General features: G+C 45.0%; 1 protein-coding gene across 2 annotated transcripts in view; it reads left to right on the forward strand.

Annotated features, from left to right (window-relative positions):
- Positions 1 to 4075, forward strand: part of LOC138964074 (uncharacterized) — a 30401-nt gene extending 26326 nt beyond the window's left edge. For both annotated transcript variants that reach the window (XM_070335963.1, XM_070335964.1), the window contains exon 5: positions 1567 to 4075. In XM_070335963.1, the coding sequence (XP_070192064.1) occupies positions 1567 to 1821 (255 nt within the window). In that variant the 3' untranslated portion in view covers positions 1822 to 4075. The remainder of the gene's footprint in view (positions 1 to 1566) is intronic.
- Positions 4076 to 15050: the final 10975 nt, after the last annotated feature.

Here is a 15050-nt window from a genome sequence, read left to right on the forward strand (position 1 = left end):
TGTGCTGTATGTGTGAGGGGGATGAGTTGAGCCGTGTATGTGTGAGGGGGATGAGTTGTGCTGTGTGTGTGAGGGGATGAGTTGTGTTGTGTGTGTGAGGGGGATGAGTTGAGCCGTGTATGTGTGAGGGGGATGAGTTGAGCTGTGTGTGTGAGGGGATGAGTTGTGCTGTGTGTGTGAGGTGGATGAGTTGAGCTGTGTGTGTGAGGGGATGAGTTGTGCTGTGTGTGTGAAGGGGGTGGGTGAGTTGTGCTGTGTGAAGGGGATGGGTGAGTTGAGCTGTGTGTGTGAGGTGGGTGAGTTGAGCTGTGTGTGTGAGGTGGATGAGTTGAGTGTGTGAGGTGGGTGAGTTGAGCTGTGTGTGAGAGGTGGGTGAGTTGAGCTGTGTGTGTGAGGTGGATGAGTTGAGCTGTGTGTGTGAGGTGGATGAGATGTGCTGTGTGTGTGAGGTGGATGAGTTGAGCTGTGTGTGTGAGGGGATGAGTTGTGCTGTGTGTGTGAAGGGGATGGGTGAGTCGTGCTGGGTGTGGGGGGTGGGGGTGGGTGAGTTGTGCTGTGTGAAGGGGATGGGTGAGTTGAGCTGTGTGTGTGAGGTGGGTGAGTTGAGCTGTGTGTGAGGTGGATGAGTTGAGCTGTGTGTGTGAGGTGAGTTGTGCTGTGTGTGGGAGGGGGGTTAGTTGAGCTGTGTGTGAGGGGGGGTGAGTTGTGCTGTGTGTGTGGGAGGGGGATGGGTGAGTTGTGCTGTGTATGTGGAAGGGGGATGGGGGATTTGTGCTGTATGTGTGAGGGGGATGAGTTGTGCTGTATGTGTGAGGGGGATGAGTTGTGCTGTGTGTGGTGGTGGATGGGGTTAACGGTTGTGAGTATTGCTCTTAGTGTGTATGTGGCGTGGGGAGGGGCGAGTTGTGCTGTATGTTGGTGGGGGTGATGTGTGCAAGGGGTGATGGGGTGAGTTGTATGTGATTGTGGTGGTAGGGTAGGTGTATCAGTTGCACTCTCTGTGTGTGGCGGGGGGATGAAATGTGTGAGTGTGGGGGTGAGTTGTGCTTGAAGGGGGGGGATGAATTGTGCTCTGTGCATAGGGGTTGAGGATGATAGGGGGAATATGGGTTGTGCTCTGTGTGTGTGTCTTGGGGGATCAATCATAGTTGAGCTTTAATAACCCGTGCCGTTTGGTTCGTTGGTGCGCGCGTGCGCGCGCGCGTGTGTGTGTGTTTTGGCCAGGGGTTTGTTGCCCTACAATTTGCGAGAGCTGTTTTGATTTTTTGATTGCGGGAAACTTGATTTTGTGAATTTGATTTCGGGGGTTTCTGTATGCTAGGTTCCACTGAACAGTAACTACCTTATTTGAAATCAATCTGTTGGCTGAATATGGTAGGAATGATTGGCGTTTCCATTCATATAACTGTTTTTTAGAATAAATGGTCTCATCATAAAGATCCACACTTAAACGTATCTGCCTGTTTTTTTATGACGGGAAGTATAGACCTCGATGTAGGTGTGTTTAGGGGTCAGTTTCACTAATGACCAGCGTCGTGATCTAGCATCGTGGTGTACTGTGTGCAGGCGCACGGCAAGGTGCGAGCGGTGGCCACGAAGCACGTGGGTCACGCGCTGGTGCGCGTGCAGGAGGAGGAGGAGGCGGAGTTCATCGTGATGGGCAGCCGGGGCAAGGGCACGCTGCGGAGGACCTTCATGGGCAGCGTCAGTGACTACGTCGTGCACCACGCGCACGTCCCCGTCCTGGTGTGCAGGAACCCGGCCAACGCCCACGGTGGCAAGCGCACCAGCAAGACGCACAGCCACGCCGCCACCTCCTAGACTGCACCCCTCCCTCGCCACACACAGGCATTGCGCCAGCTGTGTCGTCGCGTCCTGCCTGCACAGACTACTCGCTTGTACACCGCTCTAACTGCACGCATACACTCTAGACTTAGAGACACATTCAATGAAAACAAGTCGCGTAAGGCGAAATTACTACATTTAGTCAAGCTGTGGAACTCACAGAATGAAACTGAACGCACTGCATTTTTTCACAATGACCGTAGTCCGCCGCTAGTGCAAAAGGCAGTGAAAGTGACGAGCCTGTTCAGCGCGGTAGCGGTTGCGCTGTGCTGCATTGCACGCTTTACTGTACCTCTCTTCGTTTTAACTTTCTGAGCGTGTTTTTAATCCAAACATATCATATCTATATGTTTTTGGAATCAGGAACCGACAAGGAATAAGATGAAATTGTTTTTAAAACGATTTCGGAAATTTAATTTTAATCATAATTTTTATATTTTTAATTTTCAGAGCTTGTTTTTAATCCGATTATAACATATTTATATGTATTTGGAATCAGAACATGATGAAGAATTAAATAAAAGTAATTTTGGATCGTTTTATAAAAAAATAATTTTAATTACAATTTTCAGATTTTTAACGACCAAAGTCATTAATTAATTTTTAAGCCTCCATGCTGAAATGCCATACCGAAGTCCGGCCTTCGTCGAAGATTGCTTGGCCAAAATTTCAATCAATTTGATTGAAAAATGAAGGTGTGACAGTGCCGCCTCAACTTTTACAAAAAGCCGGATATGACGTCATAAAAGACATTTATCGAAAAAATGAAAAAAATGTCTGGGGATTTCATACCCAGGAACTCTCATGTAAAATTTCATAAAGATCGGTCCAGTAGTTTAGTCTGAATCGCTCTACACACACATACACGCACAGACACACACACACACACACACACACACACACACATACACCACGACCCTCGTCTCGATTTCCCCTCTATGTTAAAACATTTAGTCAAAACCTAAAAACTTGACAAAATGTAACAAAAAGAAACAAGCAAACAAACAAAAGCCATCAAAACCAGCTGACTGACGCCATTCCCATGCCGTTCCTACCATCGTCAAATCACGGCGACCTCCTGTGCGCCATGTAGTCCTGTTGATTTTACGTCTGTGACACAAAACATGTCAAACGTGTACTTTCTTATGCTGTCAAGTTGGGTTTTGTCGTTGTTGTTGTTTTCATAATGGCTGAGACTGGAATCTAGCTGGATGAAATCAGAATTGTGATCCAAACAGACTGAGATTAGATTTCCGACCTCCTTGGTCATATACCGTTGCTTCTAATTTCAGATAGTTATATCCAAAAATTGTGTTGATAGAATCAGCATTCTAATTCTCCCCAGCCATACAATAATCCAGAAAAAGATTCCATCGTTTTTCAGACACAGCAAAAATATACAGCCTGACTACAGAATGGGAATTTTTAGCTGAATCAAATTCAAAGATTGACAGATGCCATTTAGGAAAAAATAATTCAGCAACAAATCCCCACTATACACAGAAAGCAGCTAGGCTGTAGATTGTCAGTATGTGTCTGAGATGCCGAATGATGCTCTAATCCCATGTAAAAGCCTGGGTGCAGATCTAAGTGCATGAACGCGATGGTGTACGCGGGAAGACTTGGCTAGAATCAGATTGTATCCACACAGTCGTAACCACAATGGACAAATATACAAACACAGCAGAGTGAGACCCGCGATGCAGACATTGTGTAAAGGTTGGTGAGGGGAAGTAGGATGTGGCATCTTGACGACGTCATTGGCCTGTCAATCGTCACCACGCGCCCGGCACGTGCCGCTTCTATTGGCCTGTCAATCGTCACCACGCGCCCGGCAACGTGCGCTTCTATTGCAGAACTCAGAGGACCGACCCCTCACCCCCCCCCCCCCCCCCCTCGGTCTTCCTGCGACTGAGTAAACTGTTGTTCTTATGTAAGTTATTCAGATGTAAACACTGTTTTATGATAAAAAAAAATAGACTTAACACTATTAAGCAGAGAAAAAAGACCCACGTTGACAAGCTCATTTTTCTCATCCCTTCTCTTAATCCAAATATGTTCTCATCTCGCACAACATGGGCAAGTGTAGAGTTGTAAGTGCACTGTTTGCCTTCAACTTACTTGATCTTGTACGGAGCTGCATCACTAGTCTGCGTGTCCGATACTTCTGGCTTTCACCAGAAAATGTTCCTGATTTGTATACTTTCAATAAAGTTTTTAACTACTGTAATTGTGTGTGTGTAGTGTGTGTGTGTGTGTGTGTGTGTGTGTGTGTGGGTGTGACGGAATGATGCACCACATCAGTCCAACATCTGTGACATAGCCCAACGTGCCAATTATTCACATGCCCCGTAACAGCCTAGTACTGCACAGGACAGTTTCCAGCGGACATCCAGTTAGCTTTGGTGGCTGGCTAATTTCCTCTTTTGCAGTTTAACTCCAGATAGTCACAGTGCCACACTACACAGCATTTGTGTGATAGGGTGACGTGGAAGGGGAATAGGCCAGGAAGCGTAAATGAGACGCCAAGAGGTCGCGATAACGTGACTTTTATTTACGTACACCAGAAGTAACCCAGAAGGATCATATCAGAAGGCAGTGTCTGTTGACACATGCAAAAAAAAAGAAAACAACATAAGAACATAACATAACAAAGTGTTAACGCATTCTGTATAACAAATCATCATAACCATAACAAACATTCAGCAGTACATGAACTAACAAAGGAGAGGTGGGGGGGGGGTAGGGAGGGGGGTTGGGGTAGAGGGTGACAGGCCTTACTCCCTACACAATGGCTAGCTGAAAATACGCGTCACGCCTTACGGTCTACAACCATCAGAGCGTGACATACTGACAAGGGCCGATAACTTCACAACCAGTTACAACAGGGGGAGCTGTGACGTCACACAGCATGTGACGCGCACACAACAAAGAACACGCTATTACGAAACAAAGAACTAGGCTAGCGCGGGAAAACTGGGTCTTACGGGCAAAACAACGAAACTGACGCTAAGACGTCACTGGGACCAAATAGCTACAAACATACATACTATAGCATCATTGATACGATCAGAACACATCATAGACAAGCAAAATACAACATAAACAATGTCTACTTACAGTATCTCTCCTCGATTCAGAACTAAACACACACGAAGCAACTGGGACCGCTCAACACACTGTCGGTCGGCCGAAACACATCTCGCTATACCGTCAACCACAGTTCAAATATGATACTGTTAAACTAATCAGTCAGGCAAAATCCAAATGTACACTCTTCAAAAAAAGTTAAGGATCACTTTTTTACAAGCACGCCACACAAAACAGACAAGACCGAATTCTTTCATTTTTTAAAAATTATATAATTGAACTAACAAAGCAAAGATCGAACGCGGCAGCGACAATTTAGCTAGAGTGTGTCAAACGTGACAACCCTCGAAAATGGAATTCACAACAATGTGAATCAGTGTCAATAACGCGTGTGCCCTCCGTTGTGTGCCAGGCATTCAACACATCGTTGGCGCATGGAGTGAATCAGGTTGCATATGAATGCTCTGGGAACTCCATTCCACTGCTGCTGGAGCCATTGCAGCAGTTGACCCAGATTGGCAGGAGGAGGGTGATGTTGCTGTACCCGACGACAAAGCTCGTCCCGCATGTGCTCTATGGGGTTCAGGTCCGGGCTGTTGGCTGGCCACAGCATCCTGTTGACCCTGGCCTGCTGGATGAAGGTGTTTACAGCTGCAGAGCGATGGGGAGGTGGGTTGTCATCCTGAAGAATCGCACGAGGGCCGATCGCTTGGAGGCCTGGAACGACCAGGGGTTGCAGGATCTCATTCTGGTAGCGGACACCGGTCAAGTTGCCAACTACATGGTACAGAGGTGTCCTTAGACGTGTGCTGATCCCTCCCCAGACCATCACAGAGCCTCCGCCAAAACGCTGTCGTTCCAGAACAGCGCCTTCTGCGAAGCGCTCTCCGCGACGCCTCCACACTCTGATGCGACCTGATGGTTCCAAGCAAAAGCGGGACTCATCTGTAAACAACACCTGAGCCCACTGCTGACGTTGCCACCTCACATGTTGAGTGCACCAGGCTCGGCGAGTTGCTCGGTGATTAGCAGTCAGGGTTGTTCCGAGCTCGGACTGGACGCCAATTTTGTATAATTAGATCCGTTTTTTTAACCGATCCTTAACTTTTTTAAAGAGTGTATATATTTATACAGTCAAACACGCTTAAGCCGAACTCGCCCGGGGAAGGAAAAATAGTTTCGCTTATCCGAGTTTGTGCATATCCGAATTCGGATAAGCCAAACCTTTCCCGAGAAATTACCCTGCAGTTCGGCTTAAGCGAGTTTTTTTCAGGATAAGGTGTAAAATCACTTGGAATGTTTCTCTCTCTCTCTCTCTCTCTCTCTCTCTCTCTCTCTCTCTCTCTCTCTCTTTCTCTGTGCGTGGTGTGTGTGTGTGTGTGCGTGTGTGTGTGTGTGTGTGTGTGTGTGTGTGTGTGTGTGTGTGTGTGTGTGCGTGTTTAAATGAATAAGATCAAAACAGTGACAAGTTACAAGTGCTTTCTTCAGTGGAGCTTTATTAATACCTCAAAGCCAACTGTAAAAATAAATGGTGAAAACAGTGACATCTCATAAACAAAACCAAAGATTCCACAAGCAACTACGCTTTTGTTGAAAGGATTCCAAGTAAATCATAATAAATGTAATGCTTAATGAAGCCCTCTCCATTAAAGAAAGAAAAGAAACAAAATTAGACCATTTGTCTCTGTGGTCATAAATCAAGATCAAATCTCCGTAAACATAGATTGTAGGCAAATGTTTTGTTTCGCTGCATGTTTATTGTGGTTTGATCTTCACCACTCGCTCACAATGAGCACATTACTCAGGTAGATTTGCTCTTTACAAAGATCTCTTCCTTCGATTGGAAAAAGAGGTTTGTATGAGAGCCACTCGTTTTTGAACACTGCAACAGTTGTTTGGAACATGCTGGCAGCCGCAAGGATGTCAACGTCGCATCACGTGACACGTGTATTTCTTGGTCAATGTGGTACACGTCATCAGTTTCCCCGCATACTCAAAAACAGGTGACGTGTTCGTTTCCGTAGGATAATTATAGCCGTGACGAAATATGTTTATCTTCCTGACGTGTTTTTCAAGCACACACAAAAAAAAGTCTCTCCGACAGTGTTTAGAGTTTGGCTTATCTGTCAAAATCACGTTTGAGATGTCCGTGTTTGAGTTAGCTATTTTTTGACAGAGTTTGGCTTATCCGAATTAGAAATAGTCTTACAAAGAGGGGGGTCTAGCGGGGAATTGGTCTTGGTTTCAGATATCCGAGTTTTTTGCTTAAAGCATGTTTCGTTTAGGCGAGTGCGGCTGTATATATATATATATGTGTGTGTGTGTGTGTGTGTGTGTGTGTGTGTGTGTGTGTGTGTGAGTGTGTGAGTGTGTGTGTGTGTGTTTTGTGTGCAATAACTGATTGGCAAAAGGTAGTACATGTACATTGTATCTTCATGGTAAAAAGGATTGTAAGAGACATAGACAGGCAGAATGTTTGTAGGAAGCTGTTTGAGGAACCGAGGAGCATTTGTAATGTACATGTCATGAGAGTAGTTGCTAATTGATGCCGGTGCTAGTATGTGAATGCACAAAAGTGTGTTTGTAATATTAATCCTACCTGGAATGACTGAGGAAAATCGATTTTTATTTTTTTTAGACAATAGAGTAAACGTACCCCTTAATATACATTTTAAAGTCCGTTTTAACTTAGTAATTACATAGGTTCAGTTCCTAGTGCGTGTAGGCAAGACATGTACATCACCGGTACACGTATTAGAAACTGTATCCAGATTTACCATGCATGGAACTACTACGAATAGCAGACGATCTAATTGCCGAAAGTCAATCTGTGTTGTTTTGGTGGAGTTTTTTGGTGATAAGGAACGCATACCTAATCAAGTTAAAATTGCTCAATTCAATATGACTAAAACGTTTGTTACTGCGGTATGATCTGTCTCTCTTTGGCGCAATAATCCAACCCAAGCTTCCAGTTCCTTGAAACAGAACATACAATTCCGCCGTTGCTTACCCTTCGCCTTTTCCTGATAGTTTACAATGATGCTGCGATTGTACAGACGGGGAACCTTTAGAAGCAAAGGAATTCGTCTTCAGTTCGATCGTTCTCTAAAATTCATTTATACGTACTTTGAAGAATGTCGCAACTCTACAACATGGTAGAAAACAAAAGTTACAAACGACATACGGGACCTTACTTCCCATGCATTATACAGGGTGGCCACCAAAACAAATGCCACTTTCTGTCATTCTGTGAGTGTGAGAAAGCCTGGATGAAATCGACAATGAAGGTTGATTTGACACTCGCAGTTAAAAATGTAACATAAAATTGTTAAAAAAAAAGAACTTGCGAAGTAAACATATGCAAGGTATATGAAAAGAAACTGTTCAAAACAAAACAAAACAAAACGAGCAACCACTGATTGATAATGAACATTATGGAAAGTAAATAATAAGGATGGGTATACATATATGAGTGCATAGTTTGTGCACGAGATCACATGTAAACTTCGCAGGAGGGGAATCAAAGGAGTGGGCAACAATCACGGCACACAAACACTCTCTTTTCTATCCTGTTGAATACATACGACCACACATAATCAAGGTTTCAGTGTTTCAAAGTTTTATAGTCGTGATTAGATCCTTAGGGTTGTTAGCTAACACAATCAACAACTAACCCAAACCAATAAAATGAAAATGCACGCAGACACAGCCAACAATAAACAAGAAGAGCAAACGCTCGATCGAGTCACTTTCGCAGTTCTGAATATTATATGAGGCATCAGATGGACAGGAAGAAATTGCTATTCACAACACAATGAGTCACGTTCACATAAAATTTGAGCCCGGTCACTTTTATAGTTTCCGAGAAAAGCCCAACGTTAAGTTGTGTGTTGCCGAACAGAAAAGGCTAGTTATCTCCCTTGTTTTTCTGATAACGTTCGTAAAAGGCTACAGATGTAAATACTTTGATGTAAAGAATAATCCTACAAAGTTTCAATCACATCCGATGAACTTTGTCAAAGATATAAAATGTCTAATTTTTCCTTTGACGCTGACCTGTGACCTTGAAAAAGGTCAAAGGTCAACGAAACCATCGTTAAAGTGTAGAGGTCATTGGAGGTCACGACTAAACAAAATATGAGCCCGATCGCTTTGATAGTTTCCGAGAAAAGTCCAACGTTAAGGTGGTGTCTACGGACGGCCGGCCGGACAGACTAACACTGACCGATTACATAGAGTCACTTTTTCTCAAGTGACTCAAAAACGCTCGCGCTGGACCCGAGTACTCTTCAGACTGGCTCGCTCCCCCAGTATAAACAATAGTAAACAAGAATTTATTAAAAAAAAAAATTAAAAAATTAAAAAAATAGACCGCCCATGCCGGGAATCGAACCCGGATCCCTTTGGCCATAGTCGGAAACGCTTTCCTCCAAGCCAATTAATATGAAAGTCACTGAACTTGTCTTCTTTTCACTACACCTTATATCTTGATTCTCCAAACACTGATTGATTTCTGCCTTTTCAAGTTTACCAGTAACCCAAACGTTCGCACTAGCCAACCTATTTTGTCCAAAACAGTTTTACCGATACACAATCATTAAAAAAAAGAAGAGGTTTAATCGCTACCACATAAACAAACAATGTTTTATTCTCCCCAACATTCTGGTGAACAAAATCATTATCATAGACAGTCATTCAATTTCAAGACAATCATCACAGCTTTGAACCGACCCTTTCGTTCAACCAGGCAGAAGCAACAACTTATAGCACATAATGATGTCAAGTGAGAGACCCTGCAAATTAACATTGAAAGTGGGAACTTCGGAAGCAAAGTTGCCAGCTACTCGGTATGCAAGAGCTAAATTGAAAGCCGAAGTAGTGGCTTCGAGAGTTCTGAGGTCAAGGTCGAGGAAATTGGGGGAATCCCAATTAGTGCGCATGCGTTTGTAAACGGTAGGCTTGGTGACCAGAGGAAACAAATCTCATCGCGAGTTCGTAAATGGGCGAACGTTGATCGCGCTGTAGCTTTTACTATAGTTGTTGCTTCTGCCTGGTTGAACGAAAGGGTCGGTTCAAAGCTGTGATGATTGTCTTGAAATTGAATGACTGTCTATGATAATGATTTTGTTCACCAGAATGTTGGGGAGAATAAAACATTGTTTGTTTATGTGGTAGCGATTAAACCTCTTCTTTTTTTTAATGATTGTGTATCGGTAAAACTGTTTTGGACAAAATAGGTTGGCTAGTGCGAACGTTTGGGTTACTGGTAAACTTGAAAAGGCAGAAATCAATCAGTGTTTGGAGAATCAAGATATAAGGTGTAGTGAAAAGAAGACAAGTTCAGTGACTTTCATATTAATTGGGAAAATGTGTGTCCGAATTTTTACAAAAGATAAATTGTTGTACTTTGGTATTTGTACATTTTGTTTGTCCTCGTTAATTGTGAACAGGATGTATGTTTATATAAAGTTGAAAGTCAAGATTAGATTTGTTTAGCCTACGCGCGTGTGTGCATGTGTGTTAGACATAGACATAGACATAGAACACTGTATTATCTCAATTACGAGAAACTCGGGTGTGGTGAATCATAATAAACAACATAAAACGTAAGAACATCAATAAAATATCGAGGCACAAATACTCAGCTCATAATAGTGTGTGGTAAGGGGGGATGGGGGGGTGTACACACACACACACACACCGTCGAACACACACACACACACACACACACACACACACACACACACAAACACACACACGCACGCACGCACACACACACACACACACACACACACACTGTCGAACACACACATAACGTCGAACACACACACACACACACACACACACACACACACACACACACACACACCGTGCACACCGTCGAACACACACACACCGTCGAACACACACATAACATCGAACACACACACACACACACACACACACACACACGCGCGCGCACATGCAAACAAACGTATGAAGGAACAGACGCACAATTATACCCGCACGCATGCACACACAGGCAGGCAGGCACTCGCACAAATACATACACACACACACACACACACACACACACACACACACACACACACACACACACAGATAAAGCAATGACCCAAAAAATAGAAACTTACACTTCAACACTCGAACACACACACACACACACACACACACACACACACACACACACACACACACACACACACACACACACACACACATAAAGCAATGACAAAACCAACAGCAGAAACTTACACTCAAACCCACACACACACACACACACGCACACAAACCGACACACACACACACACTCACACATGCACACAACGACGCCCATTTTCATAGAAACACAGTAACCCCCTCGTATAAGCGGGAATGAAAGAGTGGTGGCCAATGACCCAGAACAAACAAAAGTCAAAGCTGGCAACTCAGGTTTGTATTCAGGGAAATTTGCACGAAATGCATGCACAAGATACGACTTTTCCTTCTATTTTCTCTCTTTGGGACTTTCATTTGCGTCAGCTCGGTTTGATATGAAAAACTGAAGAAAAGCCCTGCCTTTTTGCACTGAGAAACTGTGGAAGTAGCGTGTTTACTACTGGGTCTGGCTGAAGTACATTTACCCTCATTTACTTCCTCGTTAGCTTCCAAAGTAAACTCTTTTTTCGTCCCATGCATGCGAAAGTAAGGATGTACTTCCGATGTCGCTCAAAACTTTAGAAGTAGTCGCAAACTACCCTGAGTTACTTCCTCGCTTTGCTTCGAAGTAAACCCTTTTTCCAGCCCATGCATACGAAAGTGAGGCAAGTACTTCCGATGTCATTCAAAACTTCGGGAGTTGTTGCGAACTTCCCCCATAAGCATACGGGCCCAGAATGGTAGCCGACTTGATATCCCGTTTTACCCAGCCCAAATGGTTGTGTGATGCGTCTCAAGCGTGTTGGCGTTGACATACATGTGCTTAAGTGTCGCATCCGCTTTCAGCCTTCATCGCTGGCTAGCCAAAGCTGCATGCAGCACCGGTCGAAAAGAGAGCAGCCATCCGCGTAGGTCTCTTCTGCCGGTTAGCCTCTCACCAACAAGTCCTATGCATTGCCTCCACGTGGCGTTGGGTGGAAACTGGGAGCCCTATGCTCCCAGGCTAAAATGCAAGGGCGCGGAGGAGATTTTCTCCGTACGTGCGGTACGCAGGCCCACCCGTGTGTGGATACGCCCTGGTGCCCATGAAACAAATCCCCAGGTATGGGTGAAATACCAAGACTAGACATCCCAACGGCGGAACTGGCGGAAGACGAGAGTGAACTCCCAACGGCAGCGAAGGCGGAAGAGGACGTCTAGTCACCCATCCCAACGGTCAGACAGGCGGACGAGGAGCTTGCTCCCAACGGCTGGCTGGGCGGACGAGGATACCCCATGTTACTGCTGCTTCCACAAGCGCTGGGTAGGAACGACTCGTTAGCCAAGGTAGGCAGCATTCCTAGGAGAAGGAAAACTCTGAAGACAAACCTGGGGGGTTGGACCCATTAGCTGAAACCCCCATGTCACCCCCATGTCACATCCAACTTGCTAGGGGAACACATCCGGCAGAGGTGGCAACAGGACAGATATGCCCACAACCTGGCACCGAAGGCGAATACAACAGCAGACTGGACAGCTCAGGGCGTCAGCATGGATGCGGAAGATGCGACGGCCATCCAGAAAACGGGTAGATTGAACTCGGCAGCCCGGTAAAGCAATCAATCTAGGAGAGCGAACACTCTGATATAAAAACAAGCTGAAGTCGGATGTGCTGGGCCTGACTTGTCAGGCGCGTAACGGCAGCACAACGCATCTACGCTCACATGACAGACAGCGAACGACGAAGAAGAAGAAGATATCCCGTTTTGATAATTATACAGACTCTTGAGCGGCGTACAGTAAACAGAGTGGAAAAACTGCCGGACCTGTCTACGTACAGGGTGGCCCAAAAAATGCCACCACCAAAAATGCTAATAGTACAATGTACCTTCTACATCAATTGCAATCACTTTTTAAACGAAAACAAATCCGAATTATGTCAAAATACTTGGTTTAACTTCATTAAAAATAAAAACATTAATTAAAAGTGTTTGTATAGCGCACTTTTAAGGGAGAGAATTTGCAAATTGTAATGCCAACTCGGAATTTAAGCTCACTGTTTTTTCTCGCTGCGATATCAATGACACCCGCGGCATTGACGCTGTGTGTGAGAACTCAGGCACACGTAGCACGCGCGCATCATTACAGGACTGGGTGGCGCATCATAAGGACTGGGTGGCCGAGTGGTATCGCACTTGCGCTCGGAAGCGAGAGGTTGCGAGTTCGACCCTGGGTCAGGGTGTTAGCAATTTTCTCCCCCCTTTCCTAACCTAGGTGGTGGGTTCAAGTGCTAGTCTTTCCGGGATGAGACGAAAAACCGAGGTCCCTTCGTGTACACTACATTGGGGTGTGCACGTTAAAGATCCCACGATTGACAAAAGGGTCTTTCCTGGCAAAATTCTATAGGCATAGATAAAAAATGTCCACCAAAATACCCATGTGACTTGGAATAATAGGCCGTGAAAAGTAGGATATGCGCCGAAATGGCTGCGATCTGCTGGTCGATGTGAATGCGTGATGTATTGTGTAAAAAATTCCATCTCACACGGCATAAATAGATCCCTGCGCCTTGAGTCCGAGTCTGGAGATACGCGCGCGATATAAGACTTCATATAACATATAACATTACCTCTATACTCTGCAGTACGCGTGCTGTCCTGCTGAAGTTACATAGGCATGATAGGTGAGCGCGGGACCTAAGCACTGCTGGCTGCCGACAGTGGCGCAGTGGTAACTTGAGACGTATATGTGTTGTGTAACTGTGCAGCTTTAAGGGCAGAATATACCTGCGCAGTTTCAGCGGCACAGACGACGCACTGCATATTATTTACTAGATGATTACCCGCTTCGCCGGGTACCAGCTTCGCCGGGAAGAAGTAGAGCCGAATACCAGGCTGCGCCTGAGACCCGGCTCTGCCGGGTGTACGCCGGCTTCGCCGGCGCACGAAGGAAAGGAGATAAACGCGCAAAACACTGGAGACCTTCTAAAAATAGTAACGTGCAGTGACCTTCTAAAAATAGTAACGTAGTAACGGGAATATGGATTGACGCCACACGGAGGAAGGGAGATAATCGCGGCTGAAAACACTGGAGAAGATAAGGAAGAGTTACTGGTAGTGGATCCCGACAAAACAAACAGAAAACAAAAAAAGTCGGTTAGCGCGCACAGCGCTGCGCGCTGAGAGCACGTGTTGAAATATCTCATCGATGAGATTGTGTCCGGGGTCTCTCTGAATAAGCCAACCAAATTTGAAGCAGATCCATCGAGAACTTTGGCCGTGCATCGCGCACAGACAGACAGACACACAGACACACAGACACTAGTCGTATATATATATAGATGCTGCGATTGGAATTATGACGAGTACTTGGCCTGTTTTCCTTTCACGCAACGTGTAGTGGGCTGGGATAATGTGCATTGCGTCGTCTGTCCTGCTGAAGTTACATAGGTGAGCGCCAGGCCTTACGCGGACGTGCTGAGACAGGCCGTGGACAGGGCGGTGCTCTTCGCCTGCATGGATCTCAAGCATGTCCTCCATTCTTTCTGGAAGGAGAGTATATAAGTTTAACGCTGTCTTTCTCGTGGGGCCTCAATGTCTCTCTGCTGTGGTGGCACAGGCCAGCAAAGGTATAGACTGGCTTGGGTTTCATCCTTCTCCCTGCAATGCATCTCCGGTCCACTTCATGCTCTCTTTTTATGTATGTTGCAGTAAATTCTCAAAACCAGGAAACTTACAAAATCCCTGAAAATTTCAGTAAAATTGTAAACTTCCTGTTTCACTATGCTCATACATATACTCACAGATAACAGTTAGAAATCTTCAAAATCAGGAAACATGCCTGAAAATCTCATGGCATTTATTTTTCTCAGTTTATTTATGAGTATTACCTCTTGAATGGTTCAAAAATAAAGAAATAATTTCTTAGTTCAGATATATATTTCTTATTTCCGGATGGGAAAGAGAACACCGATATACACTCAAACGCACACGCAAGCT

This window comes from Littorina saxatilis, linkage group LG4 (genome assembly GCF_037325665.1).
Source record: "Littorina saxatilis isolate snail1 linkage group LG4, US_GU_Lsax_2.0, whole genome shotgun sequence".
Classification (NCBI taxonomy): Eukaryota; Metazoa; Mollusca; class Gastropoda; order Littorinimorpha; family Littorinidae; genus Littorina; species Littorina saxatilis.